The sequence below is a fragment of the Lonchura striata genome, chromosome 1 (assembly GCF_046129695.1).
Source record: "Lonchura striata isolate bLonStr1 chromosome 1, bLonStr1.mat, whole genome shotgun sequence".
Taxonomy (NCBI): domain Eukaryota; kingdom Metazoa; phylum Chordata; class Aves; order Passeriformes; family Estrildidae; genus Lonchura; species Lonchura striata.
Window position 1 is genome coordinate 24,506,385 of NC_134603.1, and position 22,309 is coordinate 24,528,693.

At 37.5% G+C, this 22,309-nt stretch overlaps 1 protein-coding gene across 1 annotated transcript; it reads right to left on the bottom strand.

Annotated features, from left to right (window-relative positions):
- Positions 1-262: 262 nt before the first annotated feature.
- Positions 263-20,551, bottom strand: CIBAR1 (CBY1 interacting BAR domain containing 1). The gene is made up of 9 exons (XM_077782917.1): positions 20,457-20,551; positions 18,406-18,640; positions 15,883-15,951; positions 10,809-10,910; positions 7,157-7,261; positions 6,532-6,645; positions 4,823-4,942; positions 981-1,082; positions 263-396 (listed from the first exon to the last, which is right to left on the bottom strand). The coding sequence occupies exons 1-9, from the start codon at positions 20,486-20,488 to the stop codon at positions 376-378; spliced, it is 900 nt and encodes a 299-aa protein (XP_077639043.1). The 5' UTR covers positions 20,489-20,551; the 3' UTR covers positions 263-375.
- Positions 20,552-22,309: the final 1,758 nt, after the last annotated feature.

Consider the following 22,309-nt stretch of genomic DNA (forward strand, 5'->3'; position numbering starts at 1 on the left):
CCTTCTGCATTTGTTCTTTAGCAGATACTAAAGCTGGAGGGGAACAGTGTGGTAGCAAGTGTGGCGGACAACCATACACTGTTATAAAATGAACACATGCAACCTGTAACTCCAAATCAGATAAGAAATTACACTCAAAATGTGTAGTTTCTTGTATGTTTGATGGAACAAGTAACTGAATCATGCAGCTAAACACATGAAATTTGAATTAAGTATAGCATGTCAACTAATATAATAAAGATCAACTACATAAAATATCCACTAGTTTAATCATGAAGGCACTTTTATTTAAAAGCAAAGCAGCATTGAACATAAGATACTGGGCCAGGTCCTCATTAGTGACTGTTCATTCTGTATGTGTAAAGGAATCAAAAGTCATCTGAACCTGATGAAAGCCTGAGAAAAATGAAAATAAGAAAGAAAATACACCTCACCATGCCTTCTGCCATCCAGGGTGGATAGCAAAATGAAATCTTAACAGGTTGTTGCTGAAAACAGATTCTCAATTACTACAGTTATTTAGGATGTATAAACCCAATTATATCAGTTACAGCTAGACTACTTAAATTCAATAGGTGTATTGCTAGAGAGGTAATTTATTGGCAAAATAACGAGCAAACAATGTTCGTAACTGCTTGAAAGCTTAGTGCAGTTTTTGGACGCTGTTCATCACGTAAGTTTAAGCAAATGTGATTACAATAGAACATCTATGCAAATATAATACAGGCATCTATTTAAATATTTAATTTTCTAGCTACTGAAATTGCCCACATTCAGTGGATTTTTTTTCCATTCTTTGCAACTGGTCATTTCTTGTCTGGCACTCTTAAATCAGTGCCGATTCTTGCTCCTGCTGGAATTCTAAATATATAGCCCTGGTGAAATTCTAGATCCAACATACAAAAGCCTTTAGGTAAAGGTTTTTTTTTTTTTTTTCCCTTAATAAAAAAGCCCCTCTTAGAATAGTTTTGTTATCTCACTTCCTTATTAGCATCAAATTCATCCTCCTCATCCTCCTCTTCAGAATCTTCATCTTCCTCCTCTTCCTCTTCTTCATCTTTTCTTAGCATTCTACGGGAAATCTGATGAAACAAAAACCCAACAAAAGGATATCAACTGTTTGTTTTCTGCAAACAAAAAATAATTATCCGTTGGCATTTTCAGCCTAAATGTTTGTAGGGTTTTCATTTGGGGGCAAGTTGTTTATTTATTTACTCTTCGTAGGATGCACACCAATGGAAAAATACATGACACACAATAAAAATACTATAATGATTTTTAAAAGCTAAAAGAATCCATGTAGTCCTTCAGAGCTTTTATAGGATAGGGAAAATGGTATTTTTTACCAAATTGATTTTTAGCATCAACAAGATGCAAATCAGTTTTTTCCAGGGGTGACTGCTGAAACAGCAGGCTGAAGAGGCATATTAGGGCCTAATCTTACCTTGAAGACATCAGACCTTGGTAGTTAAAAGCTCAAAACAATGCTGCTCTAAGCTTTTTACCTTTTTTTTTTCAAGAAATGAATTAGCAAACTTAAGAGTCTTGATTCATAGATGAACTTCTTTCCCTGCCCATAAGTACTTGCCTTTAGAGTGACTCCTCTTTTTGATTAATCAAACATTAAAAACAAGTGCCAGCTGCCAGGCTTTCATCCCATTTGACAGATGCTGCAGTCTGCTCTTTTTTTTAATGAGGGCTCAATCTAATTCCTATTGAAGATAGATTCTTCACAGACAATGCAACATTTACAATTTAAAGGATACATTTTTTTTCCTTTCCCCATAAGAAAGAGAACACTGAAGACAGTTATCCAAGTCATCTGGAATGCTTTTGAAAAATTTCAGGTTCAGTAGTTTTCTAAGGGCATCTGCAGCTCTAATTTTGGTTGTATTTTCTGTGTCTTCTCACATACAGTGATATAATAAAAACTTCTTACTGAAGACAGAGCTTGCCTTTTTTTTTTAAGCAGCCCCCTATTTTAAAGGTCCTTAAATACTCATTATTAAATTGACTTCCTACATGTTATAATTCATACAGCCATGTATGTAATGTAAGTTTTTTGTGGGTGCATAAAGCAAACTGTAGTCATTGAACTGCTGAAAGAAGAAAAATCCTTCATCTTGTTCATGCTCACAAAGTACATAATTTAGCTCAAAGCAAGTATTTGCTTACAAATTCCTGAACACAACAGAAAATTCAGTTAATCGTTGGGTGAAGCTGGGCTAACTGGAATTGAAATGTCTAAACAGCAGTCTCTCATTCTGTGAAAGAAATACAATGGGAGTGATTTGTAATTGGAGTTTAAGGAATGCTGCAGATTTAGCCTGTTAAGGTGAAATGAATGTCACTGGGATAGACTAATTTTCTAAGCCTTTTTCCTAGTATAGAACATCTGAAATTCTTCAGCAGAATTTGCATCATATTTCTGAAGAAAAGCTCCCCCCTTTCCTGAAATAGGAACTGTTATGGCTTTATGGGTTTTTCCTGCTCACTACTCCAATACCTCTGATCATGCAGCAATTAACTAAATAGTATATTAAATATTATCACTGGTGGTGGTAAGATGGCTATCCCTAAGATACAGACTGGATCAGGGAAGGAAGATGGGAAAAGAAATTATGCAGTTTAAATCCAAGTTATTGTGCCAAAGAGCTACAACATACCATTACTGAAATTTAATTTTTCATAAGTTAATGCAAAAAAATAATAATATAATTTTTTGACCATAAATAATTTTACATAAAAATTAATTCTGTGAGTTGCATGTAAGTGATGACAGTCCTTGGTTAAGCAGTTCAGCTCCATCTTTCACTGCAAATGCTGCTTCTGAAACATGGCAATTCTCTCCACATCTTAATGCTGGAGCATACAGATGCAGACATTTGAATAATGGTTAAATTTAAATTTGACTTTAAGTATCTCAAAAAGGTCAATTCTGTTTTGCTATAGTTCTAAAACATAAGCTGTATTAACCTGAATTGGTAAACCAAAACCTTAAGGATAAATTGCCAAGAGATGTGTTGTAAAATGAAGGACACAGCTCTTTGTGAGAAAATTAATCAGGCTTAAAGAGTACTTTAGATTTTTAACATACAGATAATACAGAAAGTTAGTTTACAGAGCTAGAAACAAATTCAAGGATGGTATGTGTTAAATCCTCTGAAAAGACCTGAATTGTGTTACTGGCACACTTCATTCCATCTGGTATGCAGTGACTTCCCACACTGTCCCCCACCTACAGGTTAGTGTCCGTGTGTGTGTGTCTGTCCTCCCCTGCCCCACAGACTTGGGCCGTGTGATTCTGTGAACTGCTTCCCACATAATTTATACTGCTTTACATTAGAAATTGCAAAGTACTACATTACAGGCAGTAAAGGATTACTGTGCAGCAGGAAACTAGATGTGTCAAAATTTCAGAGTGAAAGATCCACAGAAAAGATAACAAGTCACTTGCAGGTTTTTCTGAATGCAGCATTTTTTTTTCTCAAGAGATGTTTGGTCGTTCCAAAGATTAAAGCCCTTAGTGTAATTCAGCACCATGCTATTTACAGAGTCAGAAAGGGCTGCCCTTTCTTCACTGCCCTATGGTGACTGCATTAGTAGGGTGTTCCACCCCTTTTTTCTGCCATATGATCCTCTTCTGCAGACACACTGCACAGCCAAGTAAGATGACATTTTGAATTGCACTGCAGTTTCCCTCTAGGTCTAGATGACCTTCTGTTCTTCTCAGGTAAGTTAAAGGTTATGAGAACACTAACGCCCAAAGTTAAAATTAAGAGTAGTTTAGGAAATGAGAAAGGTTAACCCTAAGTTAGTAAAAATGCAGTTCCACTCCACCTCTGGGAGAAATCAGTATACATACTCTCAGTTTTTTTTTTTCTCTTACATTTACTGAAGTAGCTTGAATATGAAATTTGCTTGAGTGATAGGACTGGCAAGTTACTCAGTCAAGGTGGTACTTCATGCAGTGACTCACTAGGTTGTATCTTTTCAGATGACACAATTCATGCTTTCAACAGAACAGCTCAACTATAATTATTGAACTGTGTTGAGAGCAGAGAAGGTGTAAAGTGTGTATGAAGTCAAGAAAAGTTTACCTTACTACAGTATCAATGCATGATTATATTTAAAGAAGAAAGATAAGATACATGCATTTTAAATACAGCTTTGTCTTTAACTGAAACACTGGTAAGAATCATTGTAGTTACAGGATTACAGCTGCAATGCATTAAAAATAATTTAGGCATTTTGCAATGTCTGCAAGTTTGCTGCTGTAAACAAGTGGCAAAGATATTTGAAAGGTAGCTGGTCCAAAAAGAGTGGCACTGTCTTCAACTGTTTCACTCATTTTTGTCATCCTTCTCCTCACTTGCTGTGAATTTTCAGAGTATAAAATGAGAGATCTCTTGGTCATGGGTTTGCTCTGCTCTAGAAGGCATCACTGGTCTGGATTAGGATCTGGTAGAGAGGCCACACTCTAGAATCTGAATACTAAAAATATGCAAGTATTTAAAGAATGTCTCTACTCTTTCAATGAGCTCCTAGAGCTCTTCTGTGGAGTTTGTTGATGGAAGACCAAGTATTACTGGGAAGAGCATTTGTCAAAAGTAAGCAACATAGCTTTAAAAGCTGAGGGTTTTTTCCCTACAATGATAAAGCTGCATTATCAAGAGCCTATTGTGGTATTTATGCCATTGAAAGTTTCTTTACATTTCTGATGGTCCTGAACTGAGTAAAGACAGTGGATCCATGTGTATTAGCTAAAACATTATTAAGTAGAGCTTTATTATAGTGATTTAGTATGTATTTTTTCTCTTACCTGTGCTGTTCTCAGTGAAGATTTTGAGGAGCCAGTTCTTTGCAGGGGGGACTTGGAATTTGCACGAACTATGTCTAAGCGAGACTGATAGTCTGGTGGATAAAGGGAGCTCCGAAAAACCTAATCAAATGGAGAAAGCTGTGACTTAGATACTTGCAAGCTATGAATCACCAAGACTGAAGCTTGCAGAAATGCAGCACTGGAGAAGAACCTTGCAGCTTGATTAGATTAATTTTCTGCAATAATCATGAGATCTAGAGATGTGCATTGACTATAGTTTGGACTGATCACTTTTAGCTGAAACAAAGTCCTTGCTTAACCTGAGAAACATCAACATACTTATGTGGTCAAAAATTCTTCAAGAGGTTTGGGGACATTTACACAGGGAAAACTGCAATAATTTCCCACCAAAATACATAGCTGAGTTTCAGGCCAAGCTAGAATTATGAACCCCAGCAACTCCTTCAGGCTCTCCATTTCTTACAAAGATGAACTCAACCCCTTCATAAGCAAATCCCTGCTGTTGGTCACAACTGCATCAGAAAAATGTTACTTGCAATGTACATGATATGTACAACTCAAGAAAAATTTGGGAATACAGGGGAGACGATGACATCCATAGTATTTTCAAGTTATTTCGATAACCAATACAGCTATTTGTGCAAGACTTTAAGTCAAGAGGATGGTATATTATGGTCAGTATTTTTATGAAAAGTAAGTAATTGTCCAATTAACAGGAAATTTAAAATGAGATTAAAAATTTGGTTGTGAAAGACAAAGTACTGACTTTAAGTAGAGATTTCTAAATTGGTGCCATGTGACATTGTAACTGTGAAACTAAAATAGTATAAAATTCCCATGGCATAGTTTAAATGAAGTAAAATTACCAAGTAGTCTCAAATATAACTGTCACTGAAGACTCATGGTTTTTTAAGTCTTGTGCTAACTTGGTTCTGAGTTACGTCATAGAAAAAATAAAATGATGACTGGTATGATTTACAAAAAGACTGAAAATGATCCAACTTTTTTGACAAACCAAACATACATACACAACACACACTTCCATGATGCTAAGTTTAAAGACCCAGCATCCAGAAGAACTGCAAGAATTAATAAAGGACTGAAAAGCGTATCTTGGGCAAGAGAGACTATAATTCAAAAAGAAAGGGCGACTTGAAGCTGGTTACAGCCACAAGGCAAAAAACTACAATGTAGTAAATAACAAATGTCTCTTAATTCTAGAACAGCCTAATGAAAATGATTAAAAGATGAATACAAGCAAACAAAATTCAGGTTAGAGGGAGATCTTTAATGTAGTAATTAATCTCTACATCATCTTACTACAGCAGTATAAGATTTTTTTCTATGTGCATCTGTAGAGCAAGACTCACTGCAGAAGTGTTCTTTAAAAACTGTTTTTTGTTTAGCTGAGCTTGGGAATGGCAGGTAATTTTGTGAATCTCTTTTCTGTGTTTTGTGGGAAAGATTAAACTGCCACTGCAGTTGTTCTCTGTTTGTGTTCTCTGGGATTACAAACCTGCACATTTGCTGAAGAAGTGAAAAAAAAAAAAAGAAGCTTGGTATACATGAGTTTGTTCTAGGAACCTGAAGTATTTGTTGCATTTTTCTGTGTGGAACATGTGTAGCTGAACTGTGATACTGTTTTCACATAGGAAGTAAACAGAAAAGCAAATCTCAGTCACTCTTACCTCCAAATCTTCATTTTCATCAATATTTTGGATATTTTGATAGGCAGCAGTATATATTTCTAAAGCTTTCCCATGGAACAACATTTCAATAGTTATAAATTCAGAAAATATGTTCTGAAAACAAATGAAAAGAAAGGTTTTCTTAATGCAGTAAGTATATTTGCACTTCAAAAAATTACTGTATTCTGTGTTTGGTATTTACATGATATAAATAACTGCATGATACTTAGTACTTTTAAATAATTAGACCTGAATTTTAGACATTAAACACAAATTCTGGCTGGGCTATCATTTACGCAGTTATTATTTAATAATAAATTCCAAATAACTACTTTAAAAGTAAAGAGGAAACATATTAGGAATAACCTGTCACTGAAAAGTCACTCGATAATCTCCAATATGTATTCCCAAGGGATCATCAGAAGTTTTGCTGTTTTGAAGACTATTTTTTATAACAGGCTGAGGATAAGTTATCTGTAGATTCTCTATCTGTAATTTACAAATCTGTAAAATATCCATGAATACCATGAGATTTGCATTTCAGTGAATACTAGAATGTTGCTAATCTTGCCTCTGACTAACTATAGTAATTTTATTATGCAAGATGAAATGTGAGCACACATACTTTGATGTCCCTTATCTTCTGTTTCTCAAAATTATCTATGGTTTCCTCCAAGTGCCGAGTTGTTCGAGTAGCATCCAGTGTTGCTCTCTGCAGTTCATTTTCAGCCTGGTAAAGTAACACAAAGTTGGAATTAGTCTTGTATTTGATACAAAGCTATTTGCTGTAATTGCTGTGATTTAAGTCCGAGTTTGCCAAACAATACGTATCTGTGTTACAGTATTTTAAATCTGTAGCTTAATGAACATATAAAGATGCTTTCTACAGTGTTGTGACTTTGATGTGAAACATGAAAATTGACCAGCTGCAGCCAGTCAGGAAAGTCCCTCTGCCCTGATTAATTTTCTGTAATAAAGTTTTACTGAGCCAGTCCTGACATCCCTTTGGCAAGACAGTGACTGGATTTAGGTACTTAACCCAGCACAGGCCAGAGTGGTGGGTGAGCAGGAAAGATAACCCTTTTTTTTCTACTGCAGATTATCCTGCTGGGTCCAGCAAGATTATTTTCCAGTATAGTGTGCTGAACCTCATCTTAGTAAGTTTTTACAAATTATTTAAATAGACAATTATAGCAGCAGCTGGAATTAATGTACTTATCACATAAATATCTCAATTTCAGGCTAGAGTCATTGTAATTTTTAGATTCAAATGCATTTCAGGTATTTTATATTCTTAATGTTTTTGTATTATTAAAATATCTTATAAAAACCATCTTCAGCAGGGCACTGGGAAGGGGACACATCAACCAATTTTTAACACATAAATACAGTTTTTTTCTTATTTTGTTACAAAAAGCATTTTCGAGAGCTATTTTAACTTTGACACGATTATAACTCTGTATAAAGTTGACTACCATTCAATGAAAGATATTGAAACTATTCTGATTAAGTCAAGCTTGAGAACTGTGTGCTATTACAAATTAACAATGTACAGCTGTAAGAGCTTGCACTTGAAATCTACAAGATTTGGGTCTAAACTCCTGTTATTTTCCATACATTATTGCTGAAACATCATACACTGGTGATACTTACATGCTCAGTCAGTATCATCACAAATCTGTTTTGTCATGAGATTTGGGAGTAGTATATGGATCAAGTACTGTATCCTATGATGAAGCAGTAAGCCTCTTCCCATTTCTACAAAACTGCAACTGGAGAGGATTTTTTTTAATGGAAAAAGACACCACAGGTCCAGTTCCTGTGATCTAGCTATTAGTGTTACAGATATAGAAACCAAAGGCATAAGGCATGCTCTATTCACTTCTTTGATTGTAATCTGCTAATCTTATTTTACAGGATTATCAATTTGAAACAATCTCTGTTCAAAAACAGCCTAAAATCACAGACACAATTCTGCCATTCTGGGGCAAACAAAATTGATAATGATATTTAGTAATACATAAGGTCACATGTTCATCTCTCTCTTTCTTGATTTTGCTCAAACCACAGGAGGGAAGAAAAGACATCTTGTGTATTTTCAATTACTTCCATCAGTCACTCTGTAAGTGGTGGCAGCATATGCAACCCTTACACACACAAATACAGTATGTTATTTCTATGATAATCAAATACACTTCCTCAATACATCTTAGATTGGACATAATTTGTGCACATATGGTTTGGGAGAGGAATTCTGGTTATTTTACAGTGAAATGTCTAAAGTCACAGAGCCAGCATATTTTGGACAACAGCAGTTTTCTCTTCTGAACACTCACCTGTGACTGGAAATATTAGTAAAGGAAAAAATGGCAATGTAACAATCAATATTCATGAATGTGTTTATTTTCACTTCTACTTTTGCTGTGAACTATTTACCTTAGTTATTTCAAAACATCTATATATTTAGTGCTATTATTATGTTGTCTGAAGCCTTTGGCTGCAAGATGTAAACATTGTTAGAGCTTTGCTAGAATTCAAGTATCCAGACCAAAACATTTCAGGAGAGCTATCTGTTTTGGACTGAGGGCTTGGTTATTTATATTTAAAAGAAAAAAATAAAAAGCAGGCAACCTACAGTTTAGCAGACTTCTTCAGAAAAAAAAAATCTATTTTGATTTACAGGAGTGTATTTTTAAAAATCTGGTAATGTTTCCCTTTCAAAGCTGTGCTAACACACGATTTTTAAGATGGGAGTGAGTACAGATTCTTTACATCCTGTGGCCAAAGTTGTTCACTGCTGCAACATCAGTTGGTCAAGAATAAGAGAACCCCTGCAGGAACCCAGCTGATGAGCTCTAATGTGGTAAAGCCTCTCTCAAGATCTGAAAGCTGACCTGCACACACCCTCAAAAGCAAATTAACACATTCCTGCTCCTAATACCTTTTTATGTGTTTTGAGTGTCAATCTGACCTTTTAAAGTGTCAATCACTTTAAAATGCTAATAGGCAACATTTGGTGCTTTTCCCATGTGCAGAATCAGACTGTACTGAGATTTTATAACTCTTCTGGCAAAGCCTTAAGTGTAGAAAACAGGTGTTAAAAGAAGCTAATTCACAGAAAAGTATTTGGGAGAAGCTTAGAAAAGAAACAAGAAGAAATGAACTAGGTGCCAGTGACATACCCATGAAATTAAATGGGAATTAGCTCAAGAGAGAAAAATGGGACCAGTCTCCCTTTGGGAAAAAACAGCTTGTTGTTATAATTTACTCCCTTAATTCCAACAAAAGAGAACTTTGCAACACAGCTCAAATTCTAACCCTTTGGCTGACACAGATCTGTCTTTATTATACTAGGAACTCTAATTAAGTAATTCCTTCATTTAACTGATTTGATTAATATTAAATGGAAATTCTCTGGTGAAGACAAAAATAAAATGAAGTTCTCCTGTGTCCTGTTTGACCAACACAGTCATTTTCATTCTTTCTACAGTCTCATGCCCCAGTCACTACAAAGATCCTGAAGATTCTGAATTGATAAAATCCAACAATGAATAGGACTGCTTAACTCTCAAGTCCAACACTAAAATGTGATAAAAAGTAAACAGCACATCATGAAGATAGATCCTCTATCATAGTACACAAGCATAAGAAGACTGAAGTAGGATTACCTTGATCCCATTTATTTTGGCATTCCTTAGATTCTGATTGCTTCAAAATTTGAAACTTTGACGAGATTTTAATAGAAATCATATTTCAGTTTGATGGAGGCTTAATTTTTCCCACCATGGTACAGAATAGTGTACTGAGGATGGTGACTGGTCTTTGGAAAGGAAGTGTAGTCTAGTTGAGTATTCTACTAGCAGAATAACAACTTTCATGCAGCTGGAGAAAACTCATATCCCATTTAGGTACGAAGATCAAAATGGCACGGAGAAAAACAATAAATCCACAGAAATAAAAAATAAATTGTTTGATTACACTTACTTTCAAGAAGTTCCAAATTCCTGGATGTAATCTATGCCTGCCTCTCTTGCATAAACATAATAATTGATAAATAATTAATAAACAAAATCATTCATAGTTTCTTTTCAAGTCAAAAGTAACTACTGCTGTGTAGCAGCTATAACTCTTCATTAAGTTTAAGAAAAGATTCAACATTGGAAACAGTCCCTCTACCCTCTAAGGAGCGCTACCTGTTATTACTACTTCCTAAACAACAGTTTAATTCCAAAGAAATTTAAAAAATATTTCTCATTGTGACTAGAAATGCAGGATACAATAATGTGTAGATCTGATGGATTTCGCTGACGTGTCTTTTCCAGTTGAGATAATTGCTTGGCTTCTCGGTTCTTTGCTGTTAAAGTTGCTCTAAGATCATCCTGGAAATAAAATGTTTTAGACATGTTTGAAATACAGTTAGCATAATATAAAATATGCTCTCTTCATACATGCATTGCCTAGAAAGCATGGACAACAGCTCTACTTCAAATAAAAACAGATTTTAGTGATCTGTTAATTGATCCTATGAAAGAGAAGTCAGTGGGGACTCGGAGAGTTTAGCACCTTGTGCAACTCCCTACAGCACATGTTATAGTTGAAAATGTGGGGAAGAAAAGAAAAAGATATTCACAGCTTTACATGAAAAGTACAGCAGATGGTTGCAAGCTGAGATCCCCAAAGTGTTAAGAAGGCAGACTCATTCCTGACTTAGCAATAGAATAAATGTGGTACTTAGAAATAAAAAGCAGCATCAAATAAAGCGACATCAGTCAGTACCAAGAAGTTATGAAGAAAATATAACTGCTGTCACCTGTCCACTGTCAATGGCTGTCACTGCTGGCAGTGGAGCTGCTGACTGGGCTGGAGCAGAAGTCTGATGAGGAAGTGGCTGAGGGAGCTGGGAATGTTTAGTCTGGAGGAGGCTCAGGGGGAACCTTATCGCTCTCTACAGCTCCCTGAAAGGAGGCTGTAGTCAGGTGTGGGTCAGTCTCTTCTCCCAGGCCATCAGTGACAGAATGAGGACATATAAGCTGCACCATGGGAGGTTTAAATGAAATATTAGGAAAATTTTTTCCATGGGAGGAGTGGTCAGGAATAGGCTGTCTAGGGAATGGATGGAATCACAATTCTGGAAGTGTTCCAAAAAGGTGCTGATATGGCACTTGGGGAGTTTACTGGTGAACATGATGGTGCAGGGCAAATGGTTGCACTCAATGATTAGAGAGATCTTTTTCAACTGAAACAATTCTGTGCTAGAAGGTATCATATTCTATGGCTGAAAGGGTTAAGCTGCATATATATATATATGCATTTAGTAAAGTGTTTCAAACCATTTGAAACAAAATACATCCAAGTAATGATGGAGCTGGAGAAGATAAAACTTAACTGATCTAGAAAAGGCAGAAACTGTTGATAACTGGTTTTGTTCCATTTCCAAAGGAGTAGTAGTATGTACTTCTAGGAATATCTGTGACAATTCAAGAATGTTAATCTACCAGTTTTCTCAAATTTTTGTTCATGCTATAAATTTGTTTTTCTAACTGTTTGGCGTTCATGGAATGTAAGATTATCAGTCAAGTATTTATCACTCCACTGATGCCGGTATGGAAAAGGTCATTAATTTTGATGGTTCCAGTTTAAAGGAGCAGTAGTTTAGAATAAGTAGAAATACAGTCTAAAGTCTAACAAAATCTGAGGCAGGATTGGGCACACATTTCAAATGACTTTTCACTCTAAAATACCACTTCCCATTTATTTATTACTCCAGAATGGAGTTAGAGCTATTAGAATCTATCATATTGGGAAGTTGTCTGTGCTCCTTCCTTGGATTTCACAATTTTAATGCTTGTATGTTGCCATGACTAAGAAGGATGGATATGCAACTAAGAACACGTCTTTCAGTAAGTTTTGTGATCCCATGACCAGATCACTACTCAGTGACAAGCACAAGATTGCCAAGTTTCACAGTGCTGTGTGTTCCTTTAATAATGAGACTGCACATGAGGTCAGGGTCAAAACATGCAGTTTCTTCCTTGTTTCTATCCTTACTGTCTGTATGTCCTTGTATATAACTCATTTTCCTTCATCTCTAGGGACACAGAGCTGACTTCTGATAATAAAAACTACTTCATGTTCAGCCCATCAATGCTGATTTTACTGCTGTTCTTTCAGAAGGGAATTTACAAAATCTGTAAGGTCAAAGACTACTGAAAAGGCCTTTTGCTTTTTTGAGAACCATGTGGCTACAAGAAAAGCAATAGTACAAATTCTTAAATTGTTTTTTTCCAGTTTAAAAATGTAAAGGTAGAGAAAGAGAATAGCACTGTTAGTGTTAATAGCACTGACTTTCTAGGCCCATTTAAAACAGTCAATCAGATTTAACACTGTGGCTTGAAAGGGTACTGACTTTCAAGCAAAGTGTACTCAAGGATGCAAAGTTCTAGAGTTATCATTATTAAATTCAGTATTTTCTTTCTAGCATGTAGTGACTTTGGAAATACCTACAGGGACTGAACTGTTCCCTCCTCTACCTCTGTTTTCTGTAGCAACAGCCATCATGAAACATATTTCTCTTCTAGCCAAAGTGTGACAAAGAATTAGTGCTATGATGGCCATAGTGGTGAAGCTATATACAAGTTTTGGATGTACAAAAGTAGGGCACAGTTACATACATATTTTGTCCAAGAAAAGGGTGCAGAAAAAACCCCAATAAAAATATTAAAAAGCTGGGGAAATGTAATTTATGGTGAAAGAATCAAGGTATCTATTACCTAACAGAAAAAAGAAAAATTTGTTTTACGAGCATCTAAATACCTTCATGCAGAAAAAAAACCCAGGGCATTACAGAGCTCTTACATCTCAGTGGAGCACATAACAAGAACTAAAGATTAGGTGAAATCTTTCATTTAAAACAAAACACCACAAACATCAACTAACCACTAACTACCATCAACAGTCCTACATTCACCTCCAGTGTCTTTAGACCAAGCTTTGACATGTTTTTGGAAAATATGCTTTAGGTACACTCTAGAAAAAGTGTAATGGAATAGGCAATGAGATACAAGGTACAAAGAATATAAAATTATTCATAGTCCCTCTAGGTTTTAACTATGAATTCAAAGTCACAAGAAAGAACTCTGGTCAAATCATATTTTCCAAATCATACAAAAGTACAGCTATAATTCATCCACCAGACAATGAGCTGGCAGAGCTTCATCACTGTACTGTTACCTGCTTTAGTCACTGAAGTTATTAAAGCAAATCAATCCTTTATTCTGTATGTGGATCACATTGGTTTTATGATGTCCTGTTTTACATGAAGAAAAGGAACCAGGAACAGAGTTGCCAAAAAGCAGAAAAGTGAAGACTGATATATAGAACAATGAAACAGAAAGAAATCCTCATCCTACATTTAAGCTGTGTTACAGGACAAGAATATTGTTTTAGCTTCCACTGAAGCTATTCAGCATTGTAAACCAGAAGAACAAGTGAATGAAACAATTTTACTGCATTAGCAAATCAAGGACAACACTACTGTGATTGACCTGAGCCTCTTTAAAGCATTTAGTAGCACAGGACATTGATGTCTTACACCACACAAAAAGCAACAGTTGTTTTTAGATAAAGTACAGAAATACTGCTGTCTACTTCTGAACAGATCAACTGAGTAAGCAGCAGTGAGAACATCCCCTTTATAGAAAGTAGCTATAATGACATACTCTGCCTGATTTAACTGAGTCAGCTAACGTAGTTACAGCTAAAGCAGTCCTAGAACTAGCACCTTGTGCTAGATTTACATGAGTGACAAAATTTCCTTTGTCACTAAATATGTCCCAGTGATTATAGATGATAACTGAAGACCAGGTAGTTGAAGTTTTAACCAAGGTTTTTGTTGTCAACGTGCCAAGGGAAAAAATAGCCATTTAATGGTATACATCTCTAGAGAACTCTATCTTAGTTCAAAGGTAAACTGGTAAAATAGTTGATCTCATCTACAGTTTAAAAATGCTCTTGTATTTCTCATTATAACTAAAATAAAGATTATGCAAGGCTTTCTGACATTATGAAAGGCAAAGGCCACAGGAAATTCAATTCACTGTTGCAAGCAATGACTTGGTTTCAGTTGCTTCTGTCCTCAGCATTACTGGTATCAGCGGCAGAGCACCTCAAGGAAGTCTCTTCAATGCTTCGGAAGGCCCAGGCATTGCTGTGACGTTTTGTGTCTCCTCAGCAAACTCTACCACCACAAACACATGAAACTTGTCTTCCACTCTCAGCATTTATACCTTACAAAGTACCCAGATCTCACAAACTGGTGACCATTAAGATACCAGGTTTTAGGCTCTACAGTCTACAGCTCTGCTAAGGACTACCGAGGGTAGTCCTACTCAAGTGTAGGATGCATTTCCTTCACAATCATTTCTCTAACCACCAAGTGAGGTAACTGTGCAGTAAGTTCCAAACAATATTTGGTTCTTCACCATATGAAAAAAAACCAAAAAACATAGGAAAACGGCTTGCTTGAGATGCACTGCCACCACCTACTCAAATCAATGATGATGAACACACCGCAAGATTTCTGTTTTGGTATTTTTGTAAAATACCATCAGCTAATAATAATGATCCAAGCTTTTGATTTATATAGATTATGGTACAGACATATACATCAATTACAGATTTGAGTCTGCAGGATTAAGGTATTATCTGTATAAGATACATGTATTACAAAGATCTAATTTTAGTATTTGCTTATTAAAAATTCCTTGCTCAAGCTTATCTTTCCTGGGGGAAAGAAACTTACAGGTATTTTAAGGGAATATTTCAAACCCCTATAAACATTGTTTCAAAAATATAGTGAATGAAGAGATGTCAGATTTTTGTGTATCTTCAGGTCATAGTGTTGACTTAACAGAGCGGGATTTAGGCACTACCTACTTATCAGGTTCAAATGTGTTTTCTAAGTTATGAACTTTAATGTAGAACATAATTCTGAGTTAGAAAAGCTGTTAAAGGCAGCATATTGATGACTAAGTAGTAGTAATAATATAATCAAAATCACACAATAATAAATGACATTATTTATAAATAAAAAGTCCTGAACTTACATTATCCAGGCAATTTCATACTAATGCCTTTTCTGAGCATTTGTTTATACTTGGAGAGCCTTGTCTTTGCATCAAAGCTCTTTCCTCCAACTTATATATTGCTTCAGTTCAGATGTCTAACTACATAATTTAAACTAATTACTGAAATATGAAAAATCAGAACTATTTTCCCTACAAACACGAAGTTTTCAACTGAGTTGCCAGAACGTAGAAATGTACCTTGTGAGAAAACACATGTTTAACCTACCCTTTTAAGTTTCACTATGGTCCCATAAGATTTCAGAGGTTCAACAACCTTGGCTTCCAGCCTGTCAACCTACAAAAAGAAATCACAAGGTTGCTAAAATCATCCATATTCATGGTGTGCAGGGATAGGAGACAATTTCTTTTAATAGTGACTCATCTTATTACCAATTAAATCCATATATGCTGAAAATATATTAGGATAAGGGTTTTTAAAAATTTTTTAAAAACTACAGTCAAGTACATTAACCAAGAAGGAATTTGTTTTCTGAAGAGCTCAAGCTGATTTCTAGTGGAATTCCTTTTTTCTAATTAGATCAGGATAAATGGAACATGGAAAATTATGAATACATCAAACTGAGTACTAAATACATCCAGCATTGCATCTTGGAGTTCTGTAGCTTTCTGTCTGAAGATCAGTGTATTTGCTGTACACTTACTGATAAGGTTACAGACTAAGCAATCTTTACTGTACAGAATGGAACACTTAAAAATAATGGAAATAGCATCACTGCTACTGAGTGTACTAAAAATACCAGTAACCAGGTATGTAGAATGCATAAATGCTCTCACAGATGAGTGGTTCTGAATTTTTGTTTCAGTTCTCCTAGTCAGAAAAACAGCTACATATGGTCAGACAGGCAATAGGATAAGACCTGCTCGTCAAATCTTACAAAACTGTCTGAGTGGCCTCAGTGTAATCTGCCAATGACTTATGGACCATGAGTGAGTCCTGTGGCCCATCACTGCTACATACAGAGTAGAACAAGGTGCATACCCCTCCTGGGAAGGGACAGTTCCCTCTATACTGATACTGGTAGTCACTAGTCAGCCAAAATCTATGCCAGCTGAGCATAGATTCTCCTTGATACCATCTACCAGTGCACTCTCAAACAATTTCACTTGAAGTGCCAATAGAATAGAAAGGAATAGGTCAGTAAGGCTCTAAACAACACATGTGTTACAGACATACCAAATAACCTGCCCATCTTACCCTACCAAATGTTGTGGTACCTCACACCTCAGTATTTATAGATCTAGCACTGCAGCTAAAAACCAGAAATTGATAATCCTTATAAGATACTTTTCTCTTGACCACTTTGTCAGCATACAGAAAAACTGTTAAGTGACTTGAAGCCCAGAAGAAGCAAAGCTGAGATAATATATTTTGAGGAGCAAAGGGGAACTTGGTTTAAAGATTAAAAGCTTTTCTTTTCCTTTTCTGCTTCTGTGTTTTTTCTTTCACAGGGTAATGGTAGTTTACAGACAGACATGGCAGGAGGATGAAGCCAAATGTCAGTTTTTAAAAACACATTTAAAATCAACAAAAGCAAAACTCAAGTTGTTACATGTGTACCTCAAAATTACAGGTTCTTAGCTGAATGATGAAAACAGAGATCATGCAGTCTGAGTTCACATTCACCTTTGGCCATAATATAAATGTAATAGCAGAGGATAATTTGCTATTACATCAACTGAAGCGTAAGGACCTACATGTGGCTCAGCTGGAGCCAGATGTAAAAGAGCTTTCAGAAAAATAAAAATTGCACACACCCTGAAGTTTCTTATTACTTCTTAAAAATCCCTCCCTAAATAGACTGTTAAAGATCCACACACATTCCTTGTATTTAAAGCTCTCTGCTTCCCATATTAACTACTTTTAAAAGGTTTTCTTTTTCCACTTTGTTATCATGAAGTGATGACTTGCAATGCTCTCCAAAATAAAAGTCCTATCTGAAGACATGAAGAATGTCTCTTCATTAATAAAGAATGTCTACTTCAGTCTCTTTTTAGAATTATAGTGGGTCTTAGCTGTTCAAAACTATAAAAGGGAATTTTTTATGTTCTACTAAAAGAATAGATATATACGCCCAAAACTAGTTTGAGTACATGTAAATGATTTTTTATTTAACCTCAGTATCTGGAATTCTGCATCATATGTTACAGTTTGACTGGCACCACACGTAAATGTGTAAGCGGCATAAACACCTTTCTTTGCACTTTCACTCATCTAACAGAAATGTGATTATATAGCCACATATGGTCCAAATCAAGTTTGTACTTTTAATGTTGAAGTACAAACTTATGATATCTACAGTGGTCCCTAACAGCACCTCTTCAATACTATTTCTGATAAAGCTCAGCAAAAGGAAAATGACTAATTTTGCATCAGCTGCTGCTACACAACTCAAGTCACACAACTAAAAAGAACACTATTAACCATAAATCACAATCTAAAGTGTAAGACAAATAAAAAAAAATTGCTCTTTCTCAAATACTTCAACTGTTCATATGGAAAGTTTTCCTGACTTCAACAGTACTAATTTTATGCAGTTTTTCCTGAAGTGATTAGGAGTGTAAATGATGACTGCTTTGGCAGCCTACCTTGCTCAGACATTAATATATTTAGATGTGTTGTCTCCTTTTTCTCTTCTGATTGCAGAGTATATGATTTCCCTTTTAATCATAGATAAGTAACTGAAAAGTTCAGATGGCAAACAGAACATGTACAGCTTTAATTTTGTACCTCTGCCTGGCGATAATCTTGCAGTCTGGAGAATTCATCTGCAAAGTTTTTCAGTCCAACTTTTAAGTTTGGTGTCTCTGTAGCTGCATATGCATATATTTCATTTACTAGAAGATCTGCTTTGTCTCGTAGTCTGGCAGTTTTACGTACATATCCAGCAAATATTTGGCACAATTCACCAAAATGTTTTTCCACATTTGAAACAGCATCTTGCATTTGTCTAGTCTGATTGTCCCTGGATACCAAAGAAAAATAAGACAGGCAGAAATGTTTACAACACATATAGAAGAAAAACGATATAATTTTACCACTAATAATTTGGATATCTCATTTCAGTGCAAATTAGAAATTTATTCTGAAAAAGAAAATGTTGTAACTGATGTAATATGTGCTTATTATGAATGCATAACAAACAAACAAAAAAGCGATTTACATTTAAAGATCCAATAGACAAAAACCCAAATCACAAAAATCTGCTTGGAAGATTTTCTCCTGCATTTAAGCAAAAGATCACTATTACTAATGACATTAGTTACTAACACAGTGGTAACACCTACAGTCAAACAAGACTTCTGCAAGACCATCCCTTCCTGCAACAGCCTGCAATCTAAACAGGCAAGGCAATGGCTGGAGAAATTAGGCAGAAGAGGACAAACCACTAAAGACATTAAATGTTCTTTAAATTGCAAACAATTACCAAACTGCACTACAGAGGATAAATACCACCAAGAATTAAAGAACAAAGGTGAATGGACACAAGAGGTGAAAACTGTAATACCACTGGAAGAAGGACATTCATCACACTAATAAATTACTTTCTTTTAAACTACATAAATCTAATTAATTTACTTGATCCAATACCTGTATGTTTCATTATTAATGATTCAGATAAGTCATTCCAATAACTCACATATTTCACTTTGTATTTTGCTTTCATATTCTTCATATTCCTATATTATTTGATGGTCATGTGAACTCATGCCCGTTGTTGATCTGAGTGCATCAGCTGTAAGACAATTCAGCTAACAGTGCCTGCCAGATACTGGGTCCTAAGAAATCTCTAAGGTCTAACACAAGGTTGTTGATTTGAAGTGATAGAATTCTCTGCAAGAGAATTCACTCCTACCACTATCTTGGCAAGGGACAGAAATAAAAACTTCCTTCATATCTGTAAGCTATCCCAATACTGCTGACTAGTATTTAAGTACTGACTTCGTATCAGGATACATGACAATCAAAAAAATTCGAAAAAATGTGGTATTTTGAGACTAAACAATACAATCAAGTCAAATGAGGAACACCTTTACTTCAGGAAAAGTATTTCATGCCAGAGTTCTGCCTTAGGCAAAAACCCAGCTGGATTGCTTCATGGCAAACTGTCTAAAAGACTGTTCAAAAGCGATTCCGTTCAGGCCAAAATAAAAAAAAACAAACCCATGGAAGTTATTCAGTCCTCCAAGACATGATGGAGCACAGAACCACTTGAATAGGGACGGTTTTACTGGGTGAGCAGGCAATTAAGAATTTCATTAAGTACTAATAAAGCTGTTTTTCAAAATTACATTACCTGATAAAATCTTCAGTAAAAGGTATATATTTCCTATTTTCTTGAAAGATCTTCATGTCAGAAACTGATTCACTCCAGAAGGAAGACATAATCGCCCACTTTAAAATTCAGACATTACAGTACACCCATACAACTAGTATTTAATTTTGGGACGCAGAACACTGCATCTTCTTATGTGGGAGTATAGAAGTCTTCATTCCCCCTCTCATTATCGCGACCGCTTAGAACTGCCCACAGAATCATCCGCGAGAGGTCCGACTAAATACCGGCAGCACATCTTTACCCCATCTCCGCATAGCAGACTAGGCCTGGAAAAGTTTTGCGGCCTTTAGCGGAGGAAAGCAGAGGCGGTCCCATCTCCTAGGGAGGCAGATGCGCTAAAGCCCGTGCCCGCATCTCCCCCGGCCCCCGCGCCGCCGCGGGCCCGCCGCGGGCAGCGGGTTCTGCCCGCAGCAGCCGGGCCCGGCGCCCCGCGGCCCCGTACCTGGCGTCCAGCCCGCGGCCCAGCAGCATCATGGTGGCGACGGCGGCGCGGCCGGCGGGAAGCGGGGGAGGAGGCGGCGCCGGCGTGCGCTCCGTTCCCATGGACACCCGGCCCGCCCCTCGGCCTGCGGGGCGGGCTGCGGCCGCGAGGCGCCGCGGGGCCGGCGCACAGTCCCGGAAAGCACAACCAGTGCGGCTGGAAAGAGCGCTGGGACCGTGGAGTCGAACCGCCGGCCGGACACCCCGTGCCAGCCGGAACATGGCACTGGGCGCCGCCTCCGGGCCTTCCTTAAACACCTCCACCTCACTGGGCAGCCCCTTCCAGCGTCTAATCACCCCTTCTGGGAAGAAATTCCTCCTTTTGTCCAACATAAACCTCCTCTGGCGCAGTTTAAGATTATGTATTCTAGTCCTGTCACTTGTTGCCCGGTAGGAGAGCCCGGCCTTGCCTGGCTGCAGTCCTCTCAGGGAGCTGTCCAGAGCGATAAGGTCCCGTGAGCTCCTTTTCTCCAGGCTAAACACGCCCGGCTCCCTCAGCCGCTCCTCACAGCACCTGTGCTCCACACCCTTCCCCAGCTCCCTTTCCCTTCTCTGGATGTGCTCCAGCCCCTCAGTGTCCTTGTGGCAGGGGCCCAGAGCTGGACACAGCACTCGAGGCGTGGCCCCGGCAGTGCCCAGCACAGAGAGACAATCCCTGCCTGCTCCTGCTGGCCACACCATTGCTGATACAGGCCGGGGTGCCGCTGTCCTTCCTGGACACCTGGACACATGCTGGCTCCTATTCAGCCGCTGGCAACAGCCCCCGAGGCCCATTCCCACGGTGCAGCTTTCCAGCCCCTCTTCCTCCAGCCTGTAGCACTGCAGGGCGTTGCTGTGACTCAAGTGCAGGACCTGGGATTTTGCCTGTTGTACCTCATACAGTCAGACTTGCCCTATTGATCCAGCTTGTCCAGGTCCCTCTGCAGATCCTTTCAACACTCCTGCCCAACTTGCTGCCGTCCGCAAATTTATTAAGGATGCATTTGATTCCCTCATCCGGATCATCAATAAAGATACTGACTAGGACCGGGACCAATACTGCTCCCTGAGAGACACAAGCAGTGACTGGTGCTCCCACACATGAGCCCTACCAAGGAACTTGTCTGTTCAAGGACAAGTGCAGTGTCAAGGCCTGGGCTGCTGCAGGAGCAGAAAGCCAGAAAGCTCAAACCTCTCCCATTAACCCCTCCAAAAAAAAAAAAAAAAAAGTTTCTAAAAGGCTAACTTGTCTTCACCTAAGGAAGAGCTGTTGAGGTTGAGCAGCCATGGGAAAAATCCAATGGAGCACCAGAAAAGATCTTAAAAAAAAAGAAGAACAAAACAAAACCAAACTAAACCAAAAATATAAAAAAACCCCTAACCCCCTCTCTGTCGTAGTAATGTATTGGGAATGTGGCTTCAGGACTGTGTGGCCATGACCCTGTTGTATGAGACTAATGCAGAAAAGGCTCTAAAGGAGGATAGTGGGAATTGTGCTGTGTCTAACAAAAACCCCTCTGGTATTATGGTGGTCCATGAGAGCTAAGGACCTGGACAACTGTCAGCATGCTGGCACAGAGGTGCATGGCAACAACTTCATGCAGATAACAAACTTTAAGTTCCAACTAAAACCAATGGCCAAAAGTAATGAACAAGGTGGGTAACGGTGATGCTCCCATGGCATTTAGCAGGTTACAGAATTGGTGTATCCATTGGGATTATGTTACTACACAAAACTGTACATGTGCACACACGTGCACACATACACACACACAAAGAGGCCTCTCACTCAAGGGAACCTAGAAGATCTAAGGGTCAGAGGGATCTAAGAGATAT

Coding starts and splice junctions, on each gene's coding strand:
- CIBAR1 (XM_077782917.1), bottom strand. CDS start 20,488: ATGATGCTGCTGGGCCGCGGGCTGGACGCCAG. Junction 7,262..10,808: donor CATCAGATCTACACATTATT/GTATCCTGCATT, acceptor TTACTTTACCAG/GCTGAAAATGAACTGCAGAG. Junction 1,083..4,822: donor CTTCACTGAGAACAGCACAG/GTAAGAGAAAAA, acceptor TTGTTTCATCAG/ATTTCCCGTAGAATGCTAAG.